The sequence below is a fragment of the Macaca nemestrina genome, chromosome 5, assembly GCF_043159975.1.
Source record: "Macaca nemestrina isolate mMacNem1 chromosome 5, mMacNem.hap1, whole genome shotgun sequence".
Taxonomy (NCBI): Eukaryota; Metazoa; Chordata; class Mammalia; order Primates; family Cercopithecidae; genus Macaca; species Macaca nemestrina.
Genome location: NC_092129.1, coordinates 39,011,027 through 39,035,202, shown reverse-complemented (window position 1 = coordinate 39,035,202; position 24,176 = coordinate 39,011,027). Strand labels below are relative to the sequence as shown.

Here is a 24,176-nt window from a genome sequence, read left to right as displayed (position 1 = left end):
TCCCGCTCGGTAGGAGCCACAGCATCTCCCCGGAGATTGGCCGTATCCCACCGTCCGGCCCCCAGGGTGCTGCAGCGGTGATGCATATGTTTCGGAGCAATGATGGAAGGAGAAAAGCCGCTGCCGGTGGCAACTGAAAGTGGGGAGAGGTTGCTGCAGTAGCTGGTGCTGCAGAATGAGCGAGTGAAGAACTGAGCCCTGCTAGATTCTCCATCCCGCTCAGTCTTCATTAACTGTCTCCAGGAGGTAAACCGGGGAAACAGATATGCACTAACCAGGCGGGTGCCACCCTGGATCTATAACTGTGAATTCCCCACGGTGGAAAATGGTAAACAAAGACATGAATGGATTCCCAGTCAAGAAATGCTCAGCCTTCCAATTTTTTAAGAAGCGGGTAAGGACAGGTTTTGCTTATTTCTTTTGTTTTCTGTGCTTCTCTTAAATGCTTTTGAATGTTTGCCTGAAGTAAGCCTAAGGTTTTGTTGCTAAACCCTTAATGTAAGCCGTGCTTCTGACAGCAGTGGTAAAGCTGAGAACTATACCTGCCTTGATTCGAATTTGTTGGAGGAGGGGCAGGGGGCTATGAAGAGTTGCTATTGGGAGGAGGGGGTTGGGCTGAGATGCCTTAAAAAGGGTTTGAGCTGGGAATGGGGATTTTTCTCTCTCAAGCCACAACAAAGATTACAAGGCAGTTGCAAAGAGAATTGGCCTGAGTACAGTTATGGCTAGTAATTTAGTCAGGGGCTAATTTAGCAGCTTCCTCTGTCTTATCTTTGAAGGGTTCAACTTTTCCACACCTTTCATCCACTGAGTCTCAAGTGATGCATTATCATCTTCATTCGTCAGAAGCAGCAGCTTCTGCTTTCCCAAATCCATTCAGCCAATAATTTGCTATGTCTCTATCTATGGTATAAATAGCAAAGGACTAGAATGACCTTTTACGAAATGATGGAATCCAGCATTTAAAATTGTCTATTTTAAGTTGCCTCAATTTTTGCTTTTGCTTGGAATAACTGCCTTTTATTTTTTATTTTTTAGTTTTTTAAGGAGAGAGCAGTGGGAGGTCTGTATTTGAGCAATAATTCAGGGTTATGTTGCTGTATGCATTTATTTCTTAAACTCCTTATTCTTCAACTCAAAGTATGAAAAATAAAAATGTTGCATTGGTTGTAGGTGAGAAAAAAATGATTTTTTGCATGTATGTTTCACAATAAACTCAGTTCACTGGGATGGCCACACTGGTGGTCTGTGTAAATCTGCAAATTTATACACAAGTGGGAGGTAAGAAATGAATGATTGTTAAAGGAATGATGACTGACACTCTTAAGGACAGTGTTTCCTAAGCAACGTAAGAAAAGGAACATCCTCCAGCCCCCAGTTGCCCCATCCTATATAATACCCTAGGGCAATTCCTCCAAAATGGTTCTCTCCATTCATTTGTCCTTCCCTTCATTCAGGCCCTTTCTGTGCCATTCCTGAAACACGGTTCTTCAGTTAACTCATCCGCCTAACACAGTGAATTTCAGGGTGGGCTGGACTACCTCGCTGCACCAAATGGGCAAGCTGGGAAGGCAAGGCTAGAAATGCAGGCAATGTGTCAGGCCCAGCTAGAGAGCCAGCGAAGGCTCCCAAGCACCTTTGACTGAGTTCTCATCAGTAAAGCAAAATCTTTCTCAAAGTCTGTGGGCCAAAGCATATGCATTAAAACCAAAATGAAACCAACCTGTCCTGGCCCTTGCTCTTGGAGCGGGAGTACCATGTGAAATCTCTCACTAGTGGAGCTGCAAGCTGAATGAAAGCAAGTCAGTGCAACTTCACAGAGCTCCACAAGGCTTCTTCGTGTTTCCCTGTAGCCAAAATATTTCTTTCCAAGGGAAGGGCCCTTTATGAAAATTAATTTTCTTTCTTTCTTTCTTTCTTTTTAGAGATGGGGTCTTGCTATATTGCCCAGGGTGGTCTTGACCTCTTGGGCTTAAGTGATCCTCTTGCCTCAGCCTCCCAAATTGTTGGGATTACAGATGTCCGCCACCAGCCACAGCCCTAATTTGCAATAATAAACAAATGTTTTGCTAATTTTAAAAATGCCATAGCCCATTATCCAGTACTTAAATTCCACTACCTTTTAATTACGGCATTTATTTCATGGTATTAGGGATATTCTAAAACTCCTCAGTCAGATGTTCTTAAGCAATGTGGACTTAAGTTACATACATTTTAAATTGTCTTTTATTTTCTTTGTTATCAAAATGTACTAATAGAAATACTAATTTACCATTTGGTTTTGTTTTGCTTAAAAGTAAATTTACCAATAGACTTCAGTTGGTGACTCTGCAGACCTTGAATTTTGCAAAGAACCACCCAGAGTACTGATGTCTTATCTGAGTACATGCAGAAAGAAGTTTCTACCAAGATAACTGGCAGGCAGCTTCATCTACCTTCTAACCTGGGTCTATCAGTTGCTGGAGACGGTATCAGACATCTCTCCTGCCCCTGCACTCTCTTTACTCCTCAAGGACAGTTAACTAAGTAGAAGGTGACCTTGTATCAAGTCATTGAATGCCCCAGGGATAAATTCTTTGATTCTTGCCTACTTTGGTTTATTCCACAAATTCTGCATTCTAAATGTTTATTTCAGTTTGTACCATGACTTTGCTTTTGGTTTGCTTTTTTTGTTTGTTTGTTTTTAACTAAACAATATGTAAATAAATCTATAAAACATTAAAACAATAATAAGGTATGTCCCACCTCCTCTCCAATCTTTCTCCCTTCCCCAGATGTAGTAACTATTACCATACGATGTTTATCCTTTCCAGACTTTTACTTCACATACACATTCATATACTATAATGCCTTTGTTTTCAGTTAAGAATAATTCATTTTCTTATATTCTATTGTTGAAGTTCCACACATTTCTGCATATTTTATTTTTAACCTAGCTAGACAGTCTTACAAAGTGAACCTTTGTCCACAGCCCACATTAAACTATGAATAGATTTTGGAAAAAAAAAAATCCATAGGGTCTATTAGGGCTCATTAAAAAGAATGAATTTTGATTGCAGGAGGCTTAAACAGTGCTTCCTATGCTTCTGAGACATTCCAGAGGGAGCATAAGAAGCTAAAAGAGAATATAGGTTATCTGCCTTGGTCTGGCAGTCACTATTAGAGCTGACTATGTTCTAGGTAGGAGTGCTTTACATGGATTAGCTCATTTAATCTTCACAGTAACACTGTAAAGTAAGAAACATTAAATGTGCAAAGTGTGACTTAGAGAGATTAAACCACTAGCCCAAGGTCACATAGCTAAAAAGTAGCAGAACTAAAATTTAAACCTTGTTTGACTCAAAGCTTGTATTCGTAATCCAGACTTTTTGATTTCAGACCACTCTCCCTTTCTTTTCTTTTGTTTCCACAACAGACTCTTCTATGCCCCTCCCCACTTCCCCAACCAAGTGAAATCTTTATGCCACTACCAAAAACCTATCAAGGCGGCCAAGCCTCTTCCAGCTCCTTTCTAGTCCTTAATACTGACAGTAATGAGAGGCAGCCCTGGGGAACCCAGATTCTAGGAACATAATCTGAAGAAAGACGGTCCGGATGCTAGTTCTACAAAATACTTTGGATTTATGCTTTTCACCCTCATATTTTAAAAGCTCAACTAAATCAGCTTAATTTCATTTAGCAGAGAATTTCTTTTTTTTTTTTTTTTTTTTTTGAGACGGAGTCTCGCTCTGTCGCCCAGGCTGGAGTGCAGTGGCCGGATCTCAGCTCACTGCAAGCTCCGCCTCCCGGGTTCACGCCATTCTCCTGCCTCAGCCTCCGGAGTAGCTGGGACTACAGGCGCCCGCCACCTCACCCGGCTAGTTTTTTGTATTTTTTTAGTAGAGACGGGGTTTCACCGTGTTAGCCAGGATGGTCTTGATCTTGTGACCTCGTGATCCGCCCGTCTCGGCCTCCCAAAGTGCTGGGATTACAGGCTTGAGCCACCGCGCCCGGCCCTTAGCAGAGAATTTCTAAACTAAACTAGATAAGAGTTCTACTTTCATTACATGTTTATCATAAATTAGCATTAGATGTGTATACATTATATTTTACTCTTAAGAGTCTCCAAAAATTCATTTAAGATGAATGGAAAAATGTCCTTATCAGTTTTATTCTCCCAATCCAAGAGCTTTAAAAGTTATCAATCCAGCTAAAAGTAATCCATTTTCATGGATTTAAAGATTTGTTCTGTTTGTGGCTCAGATTCTTACATAATGATTTAGAAAACACAAACAAATGACCTTGTCTCCAACTCGATAATCCTTTTTGGAAATACACAAGGTGTGTGAGAAAGACTTCCATAGCCATGACTACATTACCTTTTGTAAAATTCGAAAGTCTATCTAACACTGCAGAATTTTTGATGTGGAATGAACCTCAGAAATTCTCCCTCTGACTTCCCTCTTTCAAAGATGAGGAAACTGAGTACCTGTGGTAAATCACCTGTCAAATTAGAATGAGGTTAAGCCAGGACTCATGTTTTGGGTTTCCACTTCCAGATCTCGTGTGCTTTCCTCTTCATTAAGTCATGAACATCAAACTAGTCAAGTCTTTCATGCCTCATTCATTCATTTTTCCACAAATAGAGTAGGAACAAAATGACCACTTTTTATCTTCATGGAACTAACCGCCTAGTGACTACCAACTTTGACAAGATCCTTCCATTTTGACTCTGCATTTTTGTTGTTGTATTTTTGTTTGTTTGGTTGGTTGGTTGTTTGCAGAGACAAGGTCTCACTATCTTGCCCTGGCTGGTCTCGAGTTCCCAAAGTGTTGGGATTTCAGGCGTGAGCCACCCACCGTACCCAGCCTTGACTCCATATTTTACGATTATATGCATTTGAACAATTCCTTGCGTTGTTCCTTAATAACAGTAGCTTTTCTAATAACTATCACTTAAATGGCATTAATATTGCTGGACATGGTTCTAAGAGCTTTAAGTACATTAAACATTTAAATCATCATACACAGGCCGGGCGCATTGGCTCACGCCTGTAATGCCAGAACTTTGGGAGGCTTAGGCAGGCAGATCACTTAAAGTTAGGAGTTTGAGACCAACCTGGCCAACATGGTGAAACCCTGTCTCTACTAAAAATACAAAAACTAGCTGCATGTGATGGCAGTTGCCTATAATCCCAGCTACTCAGGAGGCTGAGGCAGGAGAATCTCTTGAACCTGGGAGGCAGAAGTTGCAGTGAGCTGAGATCTCGCCATGGCACTCCAGCCAGGACAACAGAGTGAGATTCCATCTCAAGGAAAAAAAAAATCGTATATAAAAATACCTGAGATAGGTACTTTTATTATTGTGATTTCATAGATGAAGAAATTGAGGTACACAGAAGTTGAGGAGCTTGCCCCAAGTCACATAGCTAGTTAGTGACAGGATCAGGGTTTAGATCCCAGCACCAGGCTCCAGAGTCTGTGTCCTTAATCTCTATACATCCTGAATGCCTGTCAACATTAAATAATCCAGGGTGAAGTTCAGAGAAGTGAAGTGATATGATTTCTCTGGCTTCTTCCTTTCTCTAATAACTACGGGAACAAAGGAAAGGTTTGTAGCCTAGTTACAATGTTTACTCTAGCAGAGCTGAGAAATTAAATTAAGCTCCTCTGAAGTGCTTATTCTTCACAACTGTTTCATAGACAGCATCTCTTTACATTTGATTTCCTTTTACTGTTCTCTTATGCCTGCTTAAAGTATCCAAACTGGAATAACAAAGGCCCTTTTCTTATGGGAAACTTTCGCTGTCTTCTCAGAGGGATAACATTATTGAGCAGCACTGTTCAAAGCACCTTACTCAGGTAACTCTCAAAATCCTTCATTATGCCCATTTTATAGCCAGGGAAACTGAGGATCAGAGGTTAACTAATTTGTTAAAGATCATAGAGCCGGCCGGGCGCGGTGGCTCAAGCCTGTAATCCCAGCACTTTGGGAGGCCGAGGCGGGCGGATCACGAGGTCAGGAGATCGAGACCATCCTGGCTAACACGGTGAAACCCCGTCTCTACTAAGAAATACAAAAAATAGCCGGGCGAGGTGGCAGTGCCTGTAGTCCCAGCTACTCGGGAGGCTGAGGCAGGAGAATGGCGTGAACCCGGGAGGCGGAGCTTGCAGTGAGCTGAGATCCGGCCACTGCACTCCAGCCTGGGCTACAGAGCGAGACTCCGTCTCAAAAAAAAAAAAAAAAAAAAAAAAAAGATCATAGAGCTAGGAAGAGGTATAGCCAGAATTCAAATTCAGGTAGTTCGTTTACCATCACCAGTCTTTACATTTGCGTCACTGGAGTGCACTGCGATGATGCCAATACTGCTGCAGAACTGGCTCTCCCGAATTGGAAACTACTTGTGAAGACAACCCAAAGAGGTGTTTAGTTGTTGTTGTTGTTGTTGTTATTACGGCCTTAGCTATGAAGAGGTGGATTTTCCAATCCACTGCTGAGAGCGGTAGGAATGCTTTCTAACGAATCTGAAGTCTGCTTTAGCTTTTTTCAAGATGTATTTGATCATACTTCCCAGAACATGGCAGAGACTCCAGTGGTTCCTACTGTGCTTTCTTCAGAATAGCTAAAATCTAAGCTGCTCGAGTCCCTCCTGAGCCTGCGCCCACAACACAGCACACGGCCCCAGTGACACTGCACTGTCACATTAGTACTGCTTATTCCTCTGTAGCTGCCACAGGGGAGGAAGGTGGTTTGTTTGTTTTGTTTTTGTTTTTGTTTTTGTTTCAGAGTCTCACTCTATCACCAGGCTGGAGTGCAGTGGCACTATCTCAGTTTACTGCAACCTCTGGCTCCTAGGTTCAAGCAATTCTCCTGCCTCAGCCTCCCGAGTAGCAGGGATTACAGGTGTGCACCACCATGCCCAGCTAATTTTTTTTTTTTTTTTTGGTGGAGACACGATTTCACCATGTTGGCCAGGCTGGTCTCGAACTCCTGACCACAGGTGATCCACCCGCTTTGGCCTCCCAAAGTGCTGGGATTACAAATATGAGCCACCGCACCCAGCTGGAAGGTCTTTAAGGACGGAAAACGGGTTACCTTGTTCACTATATCCCCTACTTGTCAAAACATATTTGTTGAATAAAAGAATGCATAAAATAAAAGAATGAATCCTTCTATTGACTTGCCCTTAAGTCATTGCCCTCTTCTCCTTCCTCCTCCTTCTTCCTTTAAACAGGCTTCAGTGGCTTAGAAATCTAATGCATTTTATTTCTCTCTATGTTTAGATATGGATTAGATATAAATTAAGACTGAAATGTAACCTAAATCTGGCTCAGAGACAAGCTGTCACTACCCCTTCACAGCTGGCAGGTACTTAGGGAAGCTTGTTTGCTTGTTTGCTGACCCAATGCCCATACCACACCTTCTCTTCTATGATACTTTTCTTGTCAGGCCAAACAAGACAGATGTAGCAGTGATTCACTAATCTTCTTTTATTTTGCATTAATATGAATTCTAACTTCAACACTATATAGTAGGCCGGGCGCAGTGGCTCACGCCTTTAATCCCAGCACTTTGGGAGGCCGAGGCAGGCAGATCACCTGAGGTCAGGAGTTTGAGACTGGCCTGGCCAACTTGGTGAAATCCTGTCTCTACTAAAAATACAAAAATTAACTGGGAGTGGTGGCGGGCACCTGTAATCCCAGCTTCTCAGGAGGCCTAGGCAGGAGAGTTGCTTGAACCCTGGAGGCGGAGGTTGCAGTGAGCCAAGATCACGCCATTGCACTTCAGGCTGGATGACACAGTAGGACACCATCTCAAAAAAAAGAAATAATAAATAAATAAATAATACTATATAGTATCTGCATTATGTATCCTCCCAACTGGAATCCTAAAAATGTCTTCCAATTATTATTTATCCTCACTTTCAACGAAGTCTTAGGAGTCACGGAGTGTGAGTAAGACTGATGCCTTTGGCACTTTGACCACTAAGTCTTAGAGAGTTTGGATGAGGGAGTTTAGCAGACTGGGTTTGGCAGTGCTGGGGAATTAGTCTTGGTACCGCAGAATGTGGATGATGAGCCATTTTCGTTAAATAGATATTTTGCCTCCCCAGCAGCTCTCAAGAAAATCCTGAGATAGGCTCTTAGCTACAGTGCTTGGGAGGGATTTTGAATGGAAAGTGTAGCTGAGTTCCTTGAAATTCTGCACCATATTTTAAAGGGCTGGTGCTGAAATACTGGTGCCATATGCAACACTGGAGTAAGAGATATTCTGAGCTCAACCATATTTTATGATCTGTAAGTGCTTAACAAGGTAAAGCAAAACCAAAATGAGGGGGCGGGAGTGAGGAACGTGGCGGGTGGAGCCATCAAAATGCATGTTGGAGATTTCCAAATATAAAAGCATAAAGGCAGGAACGGTAATGGGAATTGGATCAATAGAAAAGTTTAATTAGTAATTTAGGTCAAGCTAAAGATAGTTCCTTAGAGCAAATATTGTAGAAGCATATTTTTAAAGTGTGATTTTTTTTTTTACATACTAGTTAATTTTTTTTTTAGAAATAAGTCCAAAAAAAAAAAAAAAAGGTAAATATCAACTTTCCTAACATTGGCAGAGAAGACTCCTGACTTATGAGTGGGATGCTTTTCCTGCCTGCTAAGGAAAGCTAAGGTTCCTGGCTTGTCAGCTTGTTTGAGCGTGAAATCATTGGCTCCTCACCAAGCTGGGGATGAAGATTTTTACCCATTCTATGAGGCTCAAGAAAGTTCAGCTCACAGGGTAAACAGAGTCTTCAAAGAGCTTTAACTGAAGGGATATGCAGTGTCTCTGTAGAGATCCATATCCTCTCTAATGGGAAAGCAGGTGGTTCTGGACCTCACCCTCAGTGCCTCCTCCTGGCCCACAAATGAGGACAGCAGCAGTGACCTACCCTGGTCCTTGGTCTAAGAGCAGGCTTACCCAGCAAGTGGCCAGGTTTCTCTGGCAAACTGCACAGTGATGCTGGCAAATTTATAAAAGATCATGTGTGGAAAGTGGAGAAGGAGGTGGAGGAGGAGGAGGACAGGAAAAGCAGGCAGTAAGGCAAGTTCGGTGCTGCGTTGGCATCCTCCTGCAGCTGCCATGGCATGTGGAGAAAGGATTATTATTATAGTTTATTTACTCTCACGTCTATTTTTTTGCAGCATTCTGAAATGACATTGTAAGTATTTACAACAAAGGGAAATGAAAATCAAAGATGTAACTGGAGCAGTAGAGGAATCTTCTATTTGGCAGTTCGAGGTGCCAAAATATTACTCTAATTGCTTTCTAGAGCCTGCTGTGACATTTTTCTGAGAAGAATTCACTTAGCTACTTCTGTAACATTAGGGTAACCTTGGCCTCTTTTTCCCTCCTAGGTCAGGGCATTCACCCAAAATGCCATTTGCTTTGGGAAATGACTGGTCATGTGGTTCTTCCACTTTCTCTCTCTCTTTCTCTCTCTCTCTCTCTCTCTCTCTCTCTCTGTTGTCTCTGGAGGGTAAGCTACAGCAAGGCCAAAGAGAAAAGCATGAAGTACAATATTCCTAGGGTTGCCGGGCACAGTGGCAAACGCCTGTAATCCTAGTACTTTGGAAGGCTGAGTGAGTGGATCACCTGAGGTCGAGAGTTTGAGACCAGCCTTGCCAACATAGCGAAATCTCATCTCTACTAAAAATACAAAAATTAGCAGGGTGTGGTGGCATGCACCTGTAATCCCAGCTACTCAGGAGGTTGAGGCAGAAGAAATCACTTGAACCCGGGGGGGCTGAGGTTGCAGTGAGCCAAGAGGGCACCACTTCACTCCAGCCTGGGTGACATAGAAAGGCTCAGTCTCAAAACAAAACAAAAAAAAAAAAAAAAAAAAAAGGAAAAGAAAAGAAACCTTCCTAGGCTTGTGCCCATAGAAAACAAAGGATTCTCGTTCTAACCCAGTGGTTTAAGAAACATCTTGCTGTCTCCGAGTTTGTTATCGTAACATCAGCCAGTTTGAAAGGCCTTGGTAGCTCAAAGATTCTAGTCTCTAGAAATAGAAAGGCGAAAAAAAAAAAAAGTCCCCCAAATTGTTAAAACATGTCCCTGTAGGACCAAAATTAAAATATGCCAGGGAGGGGAAAAAATGAAAGTTAATAGTTTGAGAATTAAAAATAAAACAGAATATGTATTTATAACATTTATTGCTCAGAAATATGATCTTTCCCATAGAATGATGTTTCTGAAAGCAGCTGAATTTTCTTTGAACTCTGAATCTTTCTGGGCCAGTATTTATTTAGGTTGTACTGTTAAAAAAAAAATTACAGGAGAAAAAAACGATGAGTACATGGCTTCCAGTGTGGTTTAAAAGATTGGGGTAAGGCTGTGGAGGGGTAGTATAAAAATAAAGACATTTAAAAAGAATCCTGTTCACAGCCTCATATAGCTTCTTTGAAACCTAGAATATACACGTGCTGGGTGCAGACCTTGTCTGTCTTGTTCACAGCTCTATCTGTGTGCCTGGTGCATGGTAGAAACTCAATAATATATGCTTGATGAATCAATAAAAACAACGTAATCAAAGGGCTTGGGGAAGAGGTACCACGTGTAATTGTGATATCATTACTTGGTTGAATAGAGAAAGCATTGATGAAGAGAAGAAGTAAGAATTTAAAGAAAATATTGGAGTGATTTTAACTGCTTCCAGGTATCCATGGGTTCCACATCTGTGGATTCAACCAACTGCAGGTCAAATATGTGGGGGAAAAAAAAAAGATGGTTTCGTCTGTACTGAACACATACAAACCTTTTTTCTTGTCATTATTCCCTAAGCAATACAGCATAACAACTATTTACATAGCGTTTATATTGTATTTGCTATTATAAGCAATCTAGAGATCATTTTAAATGTTAGGGAGGGTATGCACTGGCAATATGCAAATGCCATGCCATTTTATATCAGGGGCTTGAGCATCTATGGATTTTGGGATCTGCAGGGGTCCTGGAATCAATCCCCCGCAGAGACTGAGGGACAATTGTAGTAACAATCTGTAAATGAATTTCTCCAATGAACATCAATATAATTGCTTTCTCCTTCAACCACTTGCCTTCAAAGATTAAATGTTACGTAGAAACAACCAGGACTTGGCACTCATTGCATAAAGGGCCTTAGTTATCAGCTTTGGCAAAACAGTCATATCTAATTTATTTGTCTATTAGTCAGCTTTTACGTAAAAGGGCCCACACCTTCTCTACGTTGTCGCTAATAAGTTGGTGAAGCCATTGCTAATTATTATTTATCTGGTTCAAAGCAAACACATTAAATCAAGCAATTGAGATTAACCCTTCAGAACTTATCTCTATCAGATGCAATTTCAGAATGTATAATTTTTTTTCATCTAGTACCTTGGCAGTTACGTCTTGCATTATACATTTCATTATTTTATAAAAATCAGAGAAACGTAAATTTCTAATGTGTCTTCATTTCTAAAGTTAACATCCTTTGAAATAACAGATTCAGAATTTATTTCAAAATTAGTGTTGAAATTCCCCTCCTTTTATTTTTTTGTATTATCATCATCAACAGCCAACATGAATTGAGCACTTTGATGTGTCAGGTTTTAAGGTGGGAAAAAGAAACTAAGAAATCACAATCTTCCAGGTCGAGTTCAGTGGCTAACGTCTGTAATCCCAGCATTTTGGGAGGCCGAGGTGAGCGCATTGATTGAGTCCAAAAGTTTGAGACCAGCTGGGGAACATGGCAAAACCCCATCTCTACAAAAAATTTAAAAATTAGCCAGGTGTGGTGGTGAGTGCCTGTAGTCCCAGCTACTCAGGAGGCTGAGGTGCCAGGATCACTTGAACCCAGAAGGTGGAGGTTGCAGTGAGCCATGATGGCACCACTGTACTCCAGCCTGGGAGACAGAGTGAGACCCTGTCTCGAAAGGAATAAAGAAATAACAAGTTTCCTTCACTCCCCCACTCCCTTCCCCAGAAACCTGGATTGTGTCCCTCCATGACATACTCATGATAGCTCCCTGTGTGTTTTGTTTTTTTTTTTTTTTTTTTTTTGAGACGGAGTCTCACTCTGTTGCCCAGGCTGGAGTGCAGTGTCATGATCTTGGCTTACTGCAACCTCCGCCTCCCGGGTTCAAGCAATTCTCCTGCCTCAGCCTCCTGAGTAGATGGGATTATAGGCACACACCACCATGCCCGACTAATTTTTGTGTTTTTAGTAGAGACGGGGTTTCACCATGTTGGCCAGGCAGGTCTCGAACTCTTGACCTCAGGTGATCCACCCACCTTGGCCTCCCAAAGTGCTGAGATTACAGGCATGAGCCACCACGCCCGGCCTTGTGCTATTTTTTATGGCACCCATCAGTTTGCAATTGCGTATTGGTAAAGTTTTTTAATGAATGCTTTCAGCATTAATGTATGTCCTCCTGGACTATGGTCTCTATGAGGGTAGGGACCTTCCTTCTCTTTTACATACAATTAAACCCTCAGGACCTGGCCCCTGGGGGGTTATCAATAAGTATATGTTGAAACAGAAAGCCAAAAGATTGTGAAATGCCTAAGGTCTATGGAGGAGAAAGAAGAGAGTTAATCTGAAAACCCATATAGAAATCAAAAGTTCTTTGCATTTTATTCTGTTTGGTTTATGTTAAAGTTCCATTGTGTGCCAGACATGATGGCTTATCCCTGTAATTCCAGCACTTTGGGAGGCTGAAGTGGGAGGATCACTTGAGTCCAGGAGGTGGAGGCTGCAGTGAGCCATGGTCACACCACTGCACTCTAGCCTGGGCAACAGAACAAAACCCATCTCTGAAAAAACAGTAAAATACATTGAATAAATTTTTTAAAATTCCATCATCTAGACACATCTGTATTGTAAGTAACCTTTTTTTTTTTTTTGACACAGGATCTCTCTCTGTCACCCAGGCTGGAGTGCAGTGGTACAATCATGGCTCACTACAACCTCTGCTTCCCGGGTTCAGGTGATTCTCTTGCCTCAGCCACCCAAGTAGCTGGGACTATAGACAAGCACCACCATGCTGGGCTAATTTTTGTATTTTTAGTAGAGTCTGGGTTTCTTTTCCTTTTTTTTTTTTTTTTTTTTTTTTTTTTGAGATGAAATCTCACTCTGTTGCCCAGGCTGGCTGGAGTGCAGTGGCGCGATTTTGGTTCACTGCAACCTCTGCTTCCGGCGTTCAAGTGATTCTTGTGCCGCAGCCTCCTGAGTAGGTGGGCCTACAAGCACCCGCCACCATGCCTGGCTAATTTTTGTATTTTTAGTGGAGACAGGAGTTTCAACATGTTGACCAGGCTGGTCTCAAACTCCTGACCTCAGGTGAGCCACCCGTCTTGGCCTCCCAAAGTGTTTTGGGATTACAGGCATGAGCAACCGCACCCGGTTAAATAAAATCTCTTTTGAAGTCATTGTCTCCTCTATCATTCACTGTTCCCTGTGAAGGGATCCATGTGGTAAAGTGCTCTTATAATTTAGTAGTAGGTTAAAGATTTTTCTTTTCTGAAGGAAATCACATTTAGCATGATATAATCTCTTTGGTTTGCCTCAGTTGCCAGGAAACTAAAAAGTAAATTTAAATATAAATTTCAGTGAACAAATTGGACAAATCTTTAGAAGTAACTTCTTAGGCTGCGTGGTGGCTCACGCCTATAATCCCAGCACTTTGGGAGGCTGAGGCAGGCGAATCACGAGATCAGGAGTTCAAGACCAGCCTGGCCAACATGGTGAAACCCTGTCTCTACTAAAAATACAAAAAATTAGCCGGGCTTTGTGACGCATGCCTCTAATCCCAGCTACTCGGAAGGCTGAGGCGGGAGAATTGCTTGAACCTGGGAGATGGAGGTGGCAGTGAGCGCAGATTGCGCCACTGCACTCCAGCCTGGGCGACAGAGTAAGACTCTGTCTCAAAAAAAAAAAAAAAAAGAAAGAAAGAACTTCTTAGTCACTGAATTTGGTTTTAATCTTGTGTTTTTATTTTCACTCTCCTCTCAGGCGTTTTTCATTGTAAATTGCCTTGTTTTTTTTCTTTTCGTTTTTTCCTTTTCTTTTTCTTTCTCTCTCTTGTTCTCTCTTTCTCTCTGAGACAGGATCTTTCTCTGTCCCCCAGGCTGGAGAGTAATGGTGCGATGATAGCTCACTTTAACCTTGAACTTCAAGACTCAAGTGATCCTTCCTATTGCCCAGGCTGGAATGCAGTGGTGCAATCTCCACTCACTGCAACTTTGGCCTCCCAGGTTCAAGCGATTCTCCTGCCTCACTCTGCCACCGCACCCGGCTAACTTTTGTATCTTTAGTAGAGACAGGGTTTCACCATGTTGGCCTGGCTGGTCTCAAACTCCTGACCTCAAGAGATCCGCCCGCCTCAGCCTCCCAAAGTGCTGGGATTACAGGCATGAGCCACCACACCCAGCCCATATTTCTTTCAAATTGTGTCCAACTCTACTAAATTTATGTTAGTATTGTTGCAAAGCAAACTACCCAGAATTTGGTAAGCAAAAGCCGCTGTCATTTATTTGCTCAGGATTCTGTGGATTGGGAATTCAGTTTCACTCATTTGGAGGGTTCTGCTCCCTGTGACGTCGGCTGAGTCTTTCCTTGGCTGCATTCAGCTGGTGGTTGAACTGAGCCAGAAAGTCCAAGAAAGTTTCATGTCTGGTGTCTTAGTGCATCTCTATTGGCCTCTCACTCCACATAGCTTGGGCATCCTCACAGTATCATCGTCTTCAGATAGGCTTAGATGGCTGCTGGCTTCTAACAGGGAGTGCTTCAAGACAGCATGTGGAAGCTGAAGATCTCATAAGGCCAAGTCCTGGATGTCATATAGTGTCACTTCTGCTGCATTTTATTCATTAAAAAAAAAAAAAAAAGTCATAGGGCCAGCCCAGATTCAAGGGGAGGGAAAATAAACTTCACCTTTCAATATGAAGAGTGGCAAAGAGAAACTATGTCAAAGTTTTTTTCTTTTCTTTTCTTTTCTTTTTTTCCTTAGAGACAGAATCTTGCTGTGTTGCTCAGGCTGGAGTCCAGTGGCTGGATCATAGCTCACTGCAGCCTCGACCTCCTGGGTTCAAGCCATGGTCCCACCTCAGCCTCTTGAGTAGCTAGGACAACAGGCACCCAGCACCACACCTGATTAAAACTTTCTATTTCACTAAAATATAAAATAATTTTTCAAATTGTATCCAACTGCACTGAATTTATCTATGACCTTTTTTTTTTTTTAAATCTAAACATTTACAGGAGAAGAGTATTAAGGATTCCTAATAGGAGATCAGACAAATACTGTTGGCCTCTTAACTGGATTATTTCCGAGCATGGTAACATTGGACAAGGCATTTAATATTCTAAGCGTTAAGTATCTAAGGTTTATCTGTAAAATGGGTTTAATAATAACACCTCAGGCCGGGCACGGTGGCTCATTCCTGTAATCCTAGCACTTTGGGAGGCTGAAGTGGGCAGATCACTTGAGGTTAGGAGTTTTAGATTAGCCTGGTCAACATGGTGAAACCCTTTCTCTACTAAAAACACAAAAATTAGCCAGGCATGATGGCGCACACCTGTAGTCTCAGCTGGTGGGAAGCCTGAGCCAGGAGAATCACTTGAACCTGGGAGATGGAGGTTGCAGTGAGCCAAGATCGCCCCACTGCATTCCAGCCTGGGCGACAGAGTGAGACTGTCTCAAAATAATAATAAAATAATAATAATAACAATAATACCTCAAAGAACTGTTATGAGGATTAAATGACATAACGCATGTAAAGTATTTAGCCCTAATGCCTGGTACACACTAAGCACTCAAAATATGTTAGATATTATCAAGACAGACCTCAAAATTATGACCTACCTCTATAACTTACTTTTCTGAACTTTTTGTTGTGGTATAAATTGTGATTTTACTGATAAGTCTGCCTGACGACAAGCTGCTATGAAACCTCTGTGCTCCGGGATTTTATTGACTAAAGGTCATTTCTCAAAAGACCTGCACATGATCAACAGGTTGATTCTCTCATTTAGTTATTTAGTTGTTTCTATAGGCTTAGGAAGTAGTGAACATAATTAATTTATCTTCTATACATAGTTGTCCCTGGAGCACTGCAATGGTCTAGCTTCAGTGTTAAAAAGGTATTTCATTTGCACAGGATCTCATTAAATCAAATGACACCAAATTACTCTGCTTTTTTAGTTACATATGCACAAGGCACTGAGGGACAAAAAGATATCGAAATACTTATGTCCAACGTATAATTAGTTATTGATGAGTTTTGACCTAATTTAATAAATTTAATGTGAAATTTTGTTTTCTAATCTGCCTTACATCAAGACTTAAAATCCATTTGAAATTCAAAATCATAATCCATGTAATTCATCAACACTCTGAATGATCTTTAGAATCTCTTTGTTATTCCCCATTCACTAAAATATTTATCACTAAAGCCTCGAAAACTTGGAGGGCATTCCATCCCTCTGTTTTAATATCAAGCTCTTTAGTTTTGTATTTCTTTTTCCTTGTTGACACTTATCCGTCCATATCTTAACTTTTCCTTTCAGTTTACCAGAGTGGTGGTGGCTCATGCCAATAATCCCAATGCTTTGGGAGGTAAAGATGGGAGAACTGCTTGAGCCCAGGAGTTCAAGACCAGCCTGGGCAACATAGCAAGACCCTCAGGTCTCCAGAAAATTTAAAAAAAAAAAAAAAAAAAAAAAAAAACAGCCAGGCTGGTGGCACATGCCTGTATTCCCAGCTACTTGGGAGGCTGAGGTGGGAAGATCGCTTGAGCCCAGAAGGTTGAGGTTGCAGTGAGCCATGATCACACCAGTACACTCCAGCCTGGACAACAGAGTAAGATCCTGTCACAAAAAGAAAAGAAAAGAAGAGAAAAGGAAGGGAGGAGAAGAGAAGAGAAGAGAAGAGAAGAGAAGAGAAGAGAAGAGAAAAGAGAAGGTGGTCCTTCCTGTGGACCACTCCTCCTTGGAATACTCAGTTGTGGCTTCTGTGGCCCAGCACTCCAGCCTGTCCTCCTACTTGTGGATGATTTCTTAGTTTCCTTTCAGACCTTCCTGCTCTGTCTTACCAATAATGTGGGGATGGCTCAAACTCAGTCCTTGGCTCACCAGCCTCTCACCGTCTCTTTGCCCTTTCCCTCTTACTATATTTCTCCATCTTTCTCACTTTCCAATCCACTCTCCCTCCTCCTCCACACACGGGTTCATTCAATCCTGTGCTTTAAATGTAATCCTTTATTCAGAAACTTAGTTCCCTAAATGCCAGACCTCTGTTCCCAATTGTTTACTAAACATTCCCATTGAAATGTCTCACACACATCTTGAGCTAATCCTGTGCAAAACCCAACTCTTGATTTTTCTTCCTATTTTTCTCTATTTCTTGAGAAATAGAGAAAATCCTGTTCAAAACCCAACTCTTGATTTTTCTTCCTATTTTCCTCTATTTCTTGAGAAATAGAGAAAATCCTGTTCAAAACCCAACTCTTGATTTTTCTTCCTATTTTCCTCTATTTCAGTAGATGAGACTACCACATAACTCGTTTGTGAGAGTGAGAAATCTAGAAATTATTTATCTTCTTTTCTCCCAACGTCAGTGCAATTCATCAGCATATTCTATTGCATTTACTTCCAAAATACACTTCTTGGCCAGGCACGGTGGCTCATACCTGTAATCCCACCACTTTGGGAGGCCAAGGCAGGTGGATTACCTGAGGTCAGGAGTTCAAGACCAGCCTAGCCAAGATGCTGAAACCCCATCTCTACTAAAAACACAAAAATTAGCCAGGTGTGGTGGCGCATGCCCGTAATCCCAGCTACTCGGGAGGCTGAGGCAGGAAGTTGCTTGAACCCAGGAGGTGGAGGTTGCAGTGAGCCGAGATCATCCCATTGCACTCCAGCCTAGGCAGCAGAGTGAGACTCCATCTCAAAAACAAAAACAAAAAAGCAAAAAAACAAAAACAAAAAAAAGCAACATTTATTTTTCACTCCCCTTCTCTTTATCTCCAGGGCCTATCCCTTGGTGCAAGCCACCACCATCTTTCGCCTCGACTCCTTAGTGAAATCTCTTAACTCATCTCTCCCCATCTTCTTTCTCTCTGCCTTCCCCTCCTTAACATCCCCATGAAAAAAAATTACAGCACTTTAGATGAATTAACATCTTTCTCATAGTAATAAGGTTTTCCTGAGGGAACAAGGCATTGAGAGAGAAAAGTTCTTCCCTAGGGTCATATAGAGAAATGGCAAATATGATGTTAGAAGCCAGGCTCCTTTTTCAGTGGCAATAAACTCTCTTATTTTCTCAGTTATCTGCTGTGTGTTTTTCTTTTCTCTCTCTCTTTTTGACTTACTTCCTTTTTTGAATTAAAAAAAAGCATTTTATTTTGTGAAGAACTGAGGTATTTGGACCTTCTTGAGTGTAGGTGATGCAAACGCGCTTTAGTTTAAATTTCACTATCCGACTCCACCAAACTTAGGGCAAAAAAAAAAAAAAAAAAAAAGTCACAGGGATTGGAAAAGCTACCAGAGGCTCTAAAACCCTGTCAGAAGGAAATACCTAAACTAGAAAGAACAGGCATATCCAAACATTGAGTATTTCCACATTGGAATCTTTTTTTAAGTAGTTTACTAACCCAGAGTTTAATGATTCTGCTAATGACCATACTTGTTATAAGTTTTACTGTATGTCAGTCAACCACTTTGCATAGTTTTCAAAGTCCTCCCTGTTCTGCACACATCAGCATACCTTGCCTCACTCCCTTCACTCCTTGGCATAACTCCCCACCTCTGATCTCTCAGGAAGCTGGTTTTGCTCACAACCTCACCCTAACTCCACACTTAACTAAATTCTACATATGTTTCCAGAGCCAGCTTTAGTTCCATGTGATCTATGACACTTACCCAGCTACTGTTTTTTTTGTTTTGTTGGTTTTGTTTGGTTTTGTTTTGTTTGAGGTAAGGTCTAGCTCTGCTGCCCAGACTGGAAGGCAGTGGCACAATCACAGCTCACTGCATCCTTGACCTCACTGGCTCAAGCGATCCTTGCACCTCAGCCTCCAGAGTAGCTGGAACTATAGGCATGAGCTGCCACACCTGATGTTTTTTGGGTTTCTTTTTTTTTTTTTTTTTGTAATTTTTTTTGTAAAGATGAGGTCTCCCTGTGTTACCCTGGCTGACAGCTACTGTGAATTGCACAGATTGCTTTCTTTACATGCAATGAAATTAAGAGCTGAGAGCTGGGCGCGGTGGCTCACGCCTGTAATCCCAGCACTTTGGGAGGCTGAGGCAGGTGGATCACGAGGTCAGGAGATTGAGACCATTCTGGCCAGCATGGTGAAACCCCATCTCTACTAAAAATACAAAAATTAGCTGGGTATGGTGGCGCATGCCTGTAATCCCAGCTACTCAGGAGGCTGAGGTAAGAGAATCGCTTAAACCCAGGAGGCAGAGGTTGCAGTGAGCCGAGATTGCGCCACTGCACTCTAGCCTGGTCAACAGAGTGAGACTCTGTCGCAAAAAAAAAATTAAATGCTGAATGCTACCAAGAAGCAGCTTCTCCACTCCTTCTGGAATCTCTGTCTGGTTCAGCCCGCCTGCCTCCACTCCTGCCTCCACCATGTCCATCAGTGTGACCCAGAAGTCCTACAAGGTGTCCATCTCTGGCCCCCGGGCCTTTAGCAGTCATTCCTACACGAATGGGCCAGATGCCTGTATCAGCTCCTCAAGCTCCTCCTGAGTGGGCAGCAGTATCTTCTGGGGTGGCCTGGGTGGGGGCTATGGTGGGGCCAGCAGCATGAGAGGCATCACCGACGTCACAGTCAACCAGAGCCTGCTGAGGCCCCTTAACCTGGAGGTGGATCCCAACATCCAGGCCTTGTGCACCCAAGAGAAGGGGCAGATCAAGACCCTCAACAACAAGTTTGCCTCCTTCGTAGACAAAGTACGGTTTCTGGAGCAGCAGAACTAGATGCTGGAGACCAAGTGGAGCTTCCTGCAGGAGCAGAAGACAGCTCGGAGCAACATGGACATGTTCGAGAGCTACTTCAGCAATCTTAGGCCGCAGCTGGAGACTCTGGGCCAGGAGAAGCTGAAGCTGGAGGCGGAGCTTGGCAACATGCAGGGGCTGGTGAGGATGAGATCAATAAGCTTACAGATATGGAGAATGAATTTGTCCTCATCAAGAAGGATGTGGATGAAACTTACATGAACAAAGTAGAGCTGAAGTCTCACCTCTTAGGGCTGAGGAGATCAACTTCCTGAAGCAGCTGTATGAAGAGGAGATCGGGAGCTGCGGTCCCAAATCTCAGATATATCTGTGATGCTGTCCATGGACAGCAGCCGCTCCCCGGACATGGACAGCATCATCGCTGAGGTCAAGGCACAGTGCGAGGAGATCGCCAACCGCAGCCGGGCTGAGGCTGAGAGCATGTACCAGATCAAGTATGAGGAGCTGCGGATGCTGGCTGGGAAGCACAGGGATGACCTGTGGCCTACAAAGACTGAGATCTAGGCCGGGCGCGGCGGCTCACGCCTGTAATCCCAGCACTTTGGGAGGCCGAAGCGGGCAGATCACGAGGTCAGGAGGTCAAGACCAGCCTGACCAACATGGTGAAACCCTGTCTCTACTAAAAATACAAAAATTAGCCTGGAGTGGTGGCGGGCGCCTGTAATTGCAGCTGCTCAGGAGACTGAGGCAGGAGAATTGCTTGAACCCGGGAGGTGGAGCTTGCAGTGAGCTGAGATTGTGCCACTGCACTCCTGCCTGGGTGACAGAGCCAGACTGTCTCAAAAAAAAAAAAAAAAAAAAAAAAAAACACTGAGATCTCCATGATGAACCGGAACATCAGCCGGCTCCAGGCTGAGATTGAGGTCTCAAAGGCCAGAGGGCTTCCCTGGAGACTACCATCGCAGATGCTGAGCAGCATGGGGAGCTGGCTGTTAAGGATGCCAAAGCCAAGCTGTCTGAACTGGAAGCCGCCCTGCAGCGGGCCTAGCAGGACATGGCGCGACAGCTGTGTGAGTACCAGGAGTTGACGAACATCAAGCTGGCCCTGGACATCAAGATCGCAACCTACAGGAAGCTGCTGGAGGGCTAGAAGAGCCGGTTGGAGTCTGGGATGCAGAACATGAGTATCCATACGAAGACCGCCAGCTGCTATGCAGGTGGTCTGAGCTCAGCCTATGGGGGCCGCACAAGTCCCGGCCTCAGCTATGGCTTGGACTTTAGCTCCTTCAGCCACACCAGCTCCACCAGGGCTGTGGTTGTGAAGAAGATCGAGACCCGCGATGGGAAGCTGGTGTCCGAGTCCTCTGATGTCCTGCCTAAGTGAACAGCCATGGCAGCCCCTCCCAGACTGCCCCTCCTGGGACTGCCCCAGAGCCCGGGAGGGAGGCCCCTGTGCAGGGTAGCACAGTGAACAGGAGACCCACCTGAGGCTCAGCCCTAGCCCTCAGCCCACCCAGGGGGGAGTTTACTGCTTGGGGACCCCCCTTGCCCATGCCTCCAGCTACAAAACAATTCAACTGGCTTTTTTTTTTTTCTTTTCTTTTGGTCCAAAATAAAACCTCAGCTAGCTCTGCCAAAAAAAAAAAAAAAAAAAAAAAAAAAAAAAAAAAAAAGCTGAATGCTTCTTCAACTCTTAGTACATTCTGATTTCCACAATAATTATCCTTTACTGATTGATTATAATGAACAAGTAGGATTTCCAAAACACTTTGGACAAAAATTGACAAAATGAGCGGAGCATGGTGGTTCATGCCTGTAATCTCAGCACTTTAGGAGGCTGAGGCAAGAGGATTGCTCGAGTCCAGGAGTTCAAGACCACTTTGGGCAACAAAGTGAGATCCTGGTGTTGGCAGTGTAGTGGTGAGTATAGCTGCCTTCCAAAGTGAGATCCTGTCTCTACAAAAAATGAAAAAGTTAGCTGAGCACAGCATCACATGCCTGTAGTCCTAACCTCTTGGAAGGCTGAGGTGAGAGGATCGCTTGAGCCCAGAAGTTGGATGCTACAGTGAGCTAGAATTGTCCCACTGCACTCCAGCCTGGGCAACAGAGCAATATCTCGCCTATAAAACTAATAATATGATAAAGAAAATGAAAAATTTACAAAATGTCCAATGAACATCTCTCCCTTGTGACTCACAACTCAGAAATGCTGGTGTCCTTAGCCTTGCTTCACCAATGAGGATACTGGTCATGAGGAAGCATAAGTAACTTCCCCATGGTCACAAAGATAAGAAGACTCACGTGGACTGATGACATTTGAGATTTTCTTCCCATTACATCACATGTCTTCTCTGGCAACTACTGTGGTTTTTCACTGAGCGTTCTATGCTGACCTTCTGTTACAGCAGGAACTTGAGAAAATTGAAGCGAACTTCTTTGCTCTCATGCTTACATTTCAGATTCTTCAGCCTAGGAGTAGAAGAGATTTCACTTTTAATTCTACCTTCTAAATTGCCATGGGTTCCCACTCCCCTGTCCTTACTGACTGTCTGCATTGCCATTTCCCAAGCTCAGGCCACCTTGAACCTTACCTCAGAACTGCCACCATCTCTTTAATGGCCTCTTGCTACTCTCCTTCTATTGGCCTCCTGCTAGTATTCCCCATAGAATCCTCCAGGCTGCCATCTAGAAGGGCTTTTTTTTTCTTTTTTTTTTTGAGATGGAGTCTCGCTCTGTTGCCCAGGTTAGAGTGCAGTGGCACGATCTCAGGTCACTGCAACCTCCGCATCCCAGGTTCAAGCGCTCCTCCTACCTCAGTCCCCCTAGTAGCTGGGATTACAGGATTACAGGCATGCACCACCATGCCCACTTAATTTTCATATTTTTAGTAGAGACGAGGTTTTGCCTTTGCCATGATGGCCAGGCTGATCTCGAACTCCTGACCTCAGGTTATCCACCTGCCTTGGCATCCCAAAGTGCTGGGATTACAAGTATGAGCCACCACACCTGGTCCTAGAAGAGCTTTCTAAAATACAAGTGGGACTTTGATATCCCTGTGCTTAAAATACGTCTGGTTTATCGTGACTCTTAAAACAGAGCCCTAATTCCTTAGCCTTATATTTATAAAGCTGAGATGGGGCCCTGGCCCAGCTCTCTGCCCCCTCAACTCTTCTTCTTTCTCCTGCTGCTTCTTCCTCATCCGCTGGACTCCATTCTCCAACCATGCAGAATAGCTTACTCTTCCCCAACTGTACTATCCAGCTACCCAGCCAAGGGCTCTTAACCCAGCATCCACACATCCCTTGGGGGACAGGAGTATGTCAACAGAGGAAATTCAGAACTTGAATGAAAAAAAAATTACATATTCATTTTCACTAATCTCTAGCTGAAATCTAGTCTCTCTGATTATGAATGTAGCCAACAAACCATAGTCGTTTTACCAGGACCTGCAATTTTGTCACTAATAAAAATCATAGATATTTTCATGACAGTTGTTCAAGGTACCACAGTACTGCATATTGTTGATGCTCACCATTACTGACAAATTTACACTAATTATTAGCTTTCCTCTAGACTTTGTTATCTAACACATTAATGAAGATTCACTGGCTGGGCGTGGTAGCTCACGCCTGTATTCCCAGCACTTTGGGAGGCCAAGGGGCGAGGATCAGGAGTTCCAAGACCAGCCTGGTCAACATGGTGAAACGCCATCTGTACTAAAAATACAAAAATGAGCCGGGGGTGGTGGTGAATATCTGTAATCCCAGCTACTCAGGAGGCTGAGCCAGAAGAATCACTTGAACCCGGGAGGAGAGGGTTGCAGTGAGCCGAGATAATGCCATTGCACCCCAACCTGGGTGACAGAGTGAGCATCCATTTCAAAAATAAAATAAAATAAACACAAATTTATAAGTAAAATACTTGGTCACAAAAGGACAAATGCTGTATAATTCAATTTACATGAGGTACTTAGAGTAGTCCCATTTATAGACAGAAAGTAGAATAGTCCTTGCCAGGGACTAGGGAAGAAGTAGGATAAGGAATTACTACTTAAGGGGTATGGAGCTTCAGTTTGGGAAAACAATTTTGGAGACTGGATAGCAGTGATGGTTGCCCAACAATGTGATTGTACTAATGCGACCAAACTGTACACTTAAAAATGGCTAAAGTGGTAAATTTTATGTGATGTATATTTCATCACCATGAAAAGAAAAATACAGCACAGTATACTA

The 24,176-nt window shown here is 43.1% G+C and overlaps 1 protein-coding gene, 1 long non-coding RNA gene and 1 pseudogene across 4 annotated transcripts in view; 2 read left to right on the top strand and 1 right to left on the bottom strand.

The window, feature by feature from the left end:
- The first annotated feature begins 257 nt into the window (after positions 1 to 257).
- The window catches only part of LOC105465645 (serum/glucocorticoid regulated kinase 1), a 151,521-nt gene continuing 127,602 nt past the window's right edge, over positions 258 to 24,176 (top strand). For both annotated transcript variants that reach the window (XM_071096482.1, XM_011714198.2), the window contains exon 1: positions 258 to 394. In XM_071096482.1, coding sequence (XP_070952583.1) covers positions 345 to 394 — 50 coding nt within the window. In that variant the 5' untranslated portion in view covers positions 258 to 344. The remainder of the gene's footprint in view (positions 395 to 24,176) is intronic.
- LOC112423835 (keratin, type II cytoskeletal 8-like) lies at positions 280 to 21,591 on the top strand (annotated as a pseudogene).
- LOC139363306 (uncharacterized) overlaps positions 14,432 to 24,176 on the bottom strand; it is a 65,069-nt gene continuing 55,324 nt past the window's right edge. The window contains exons 2-3 of one of the 2 annotated variants that reach the window (XR_011623372.1): positions 22,246 to 22,413; positions 14,432 to 14,834 (exon numbers count right to left, since the gene is read on the bottom strand). This is a non-coding gene — a long non-coding RNA (uncharacterized lncRNA). The remainder of the gene's footprint in view (positions 14,835 to 22,245; positions 22,414 to 24,176) is intronic. The other variant, XR_011623373.1, reaches the window with a different exon arrangement.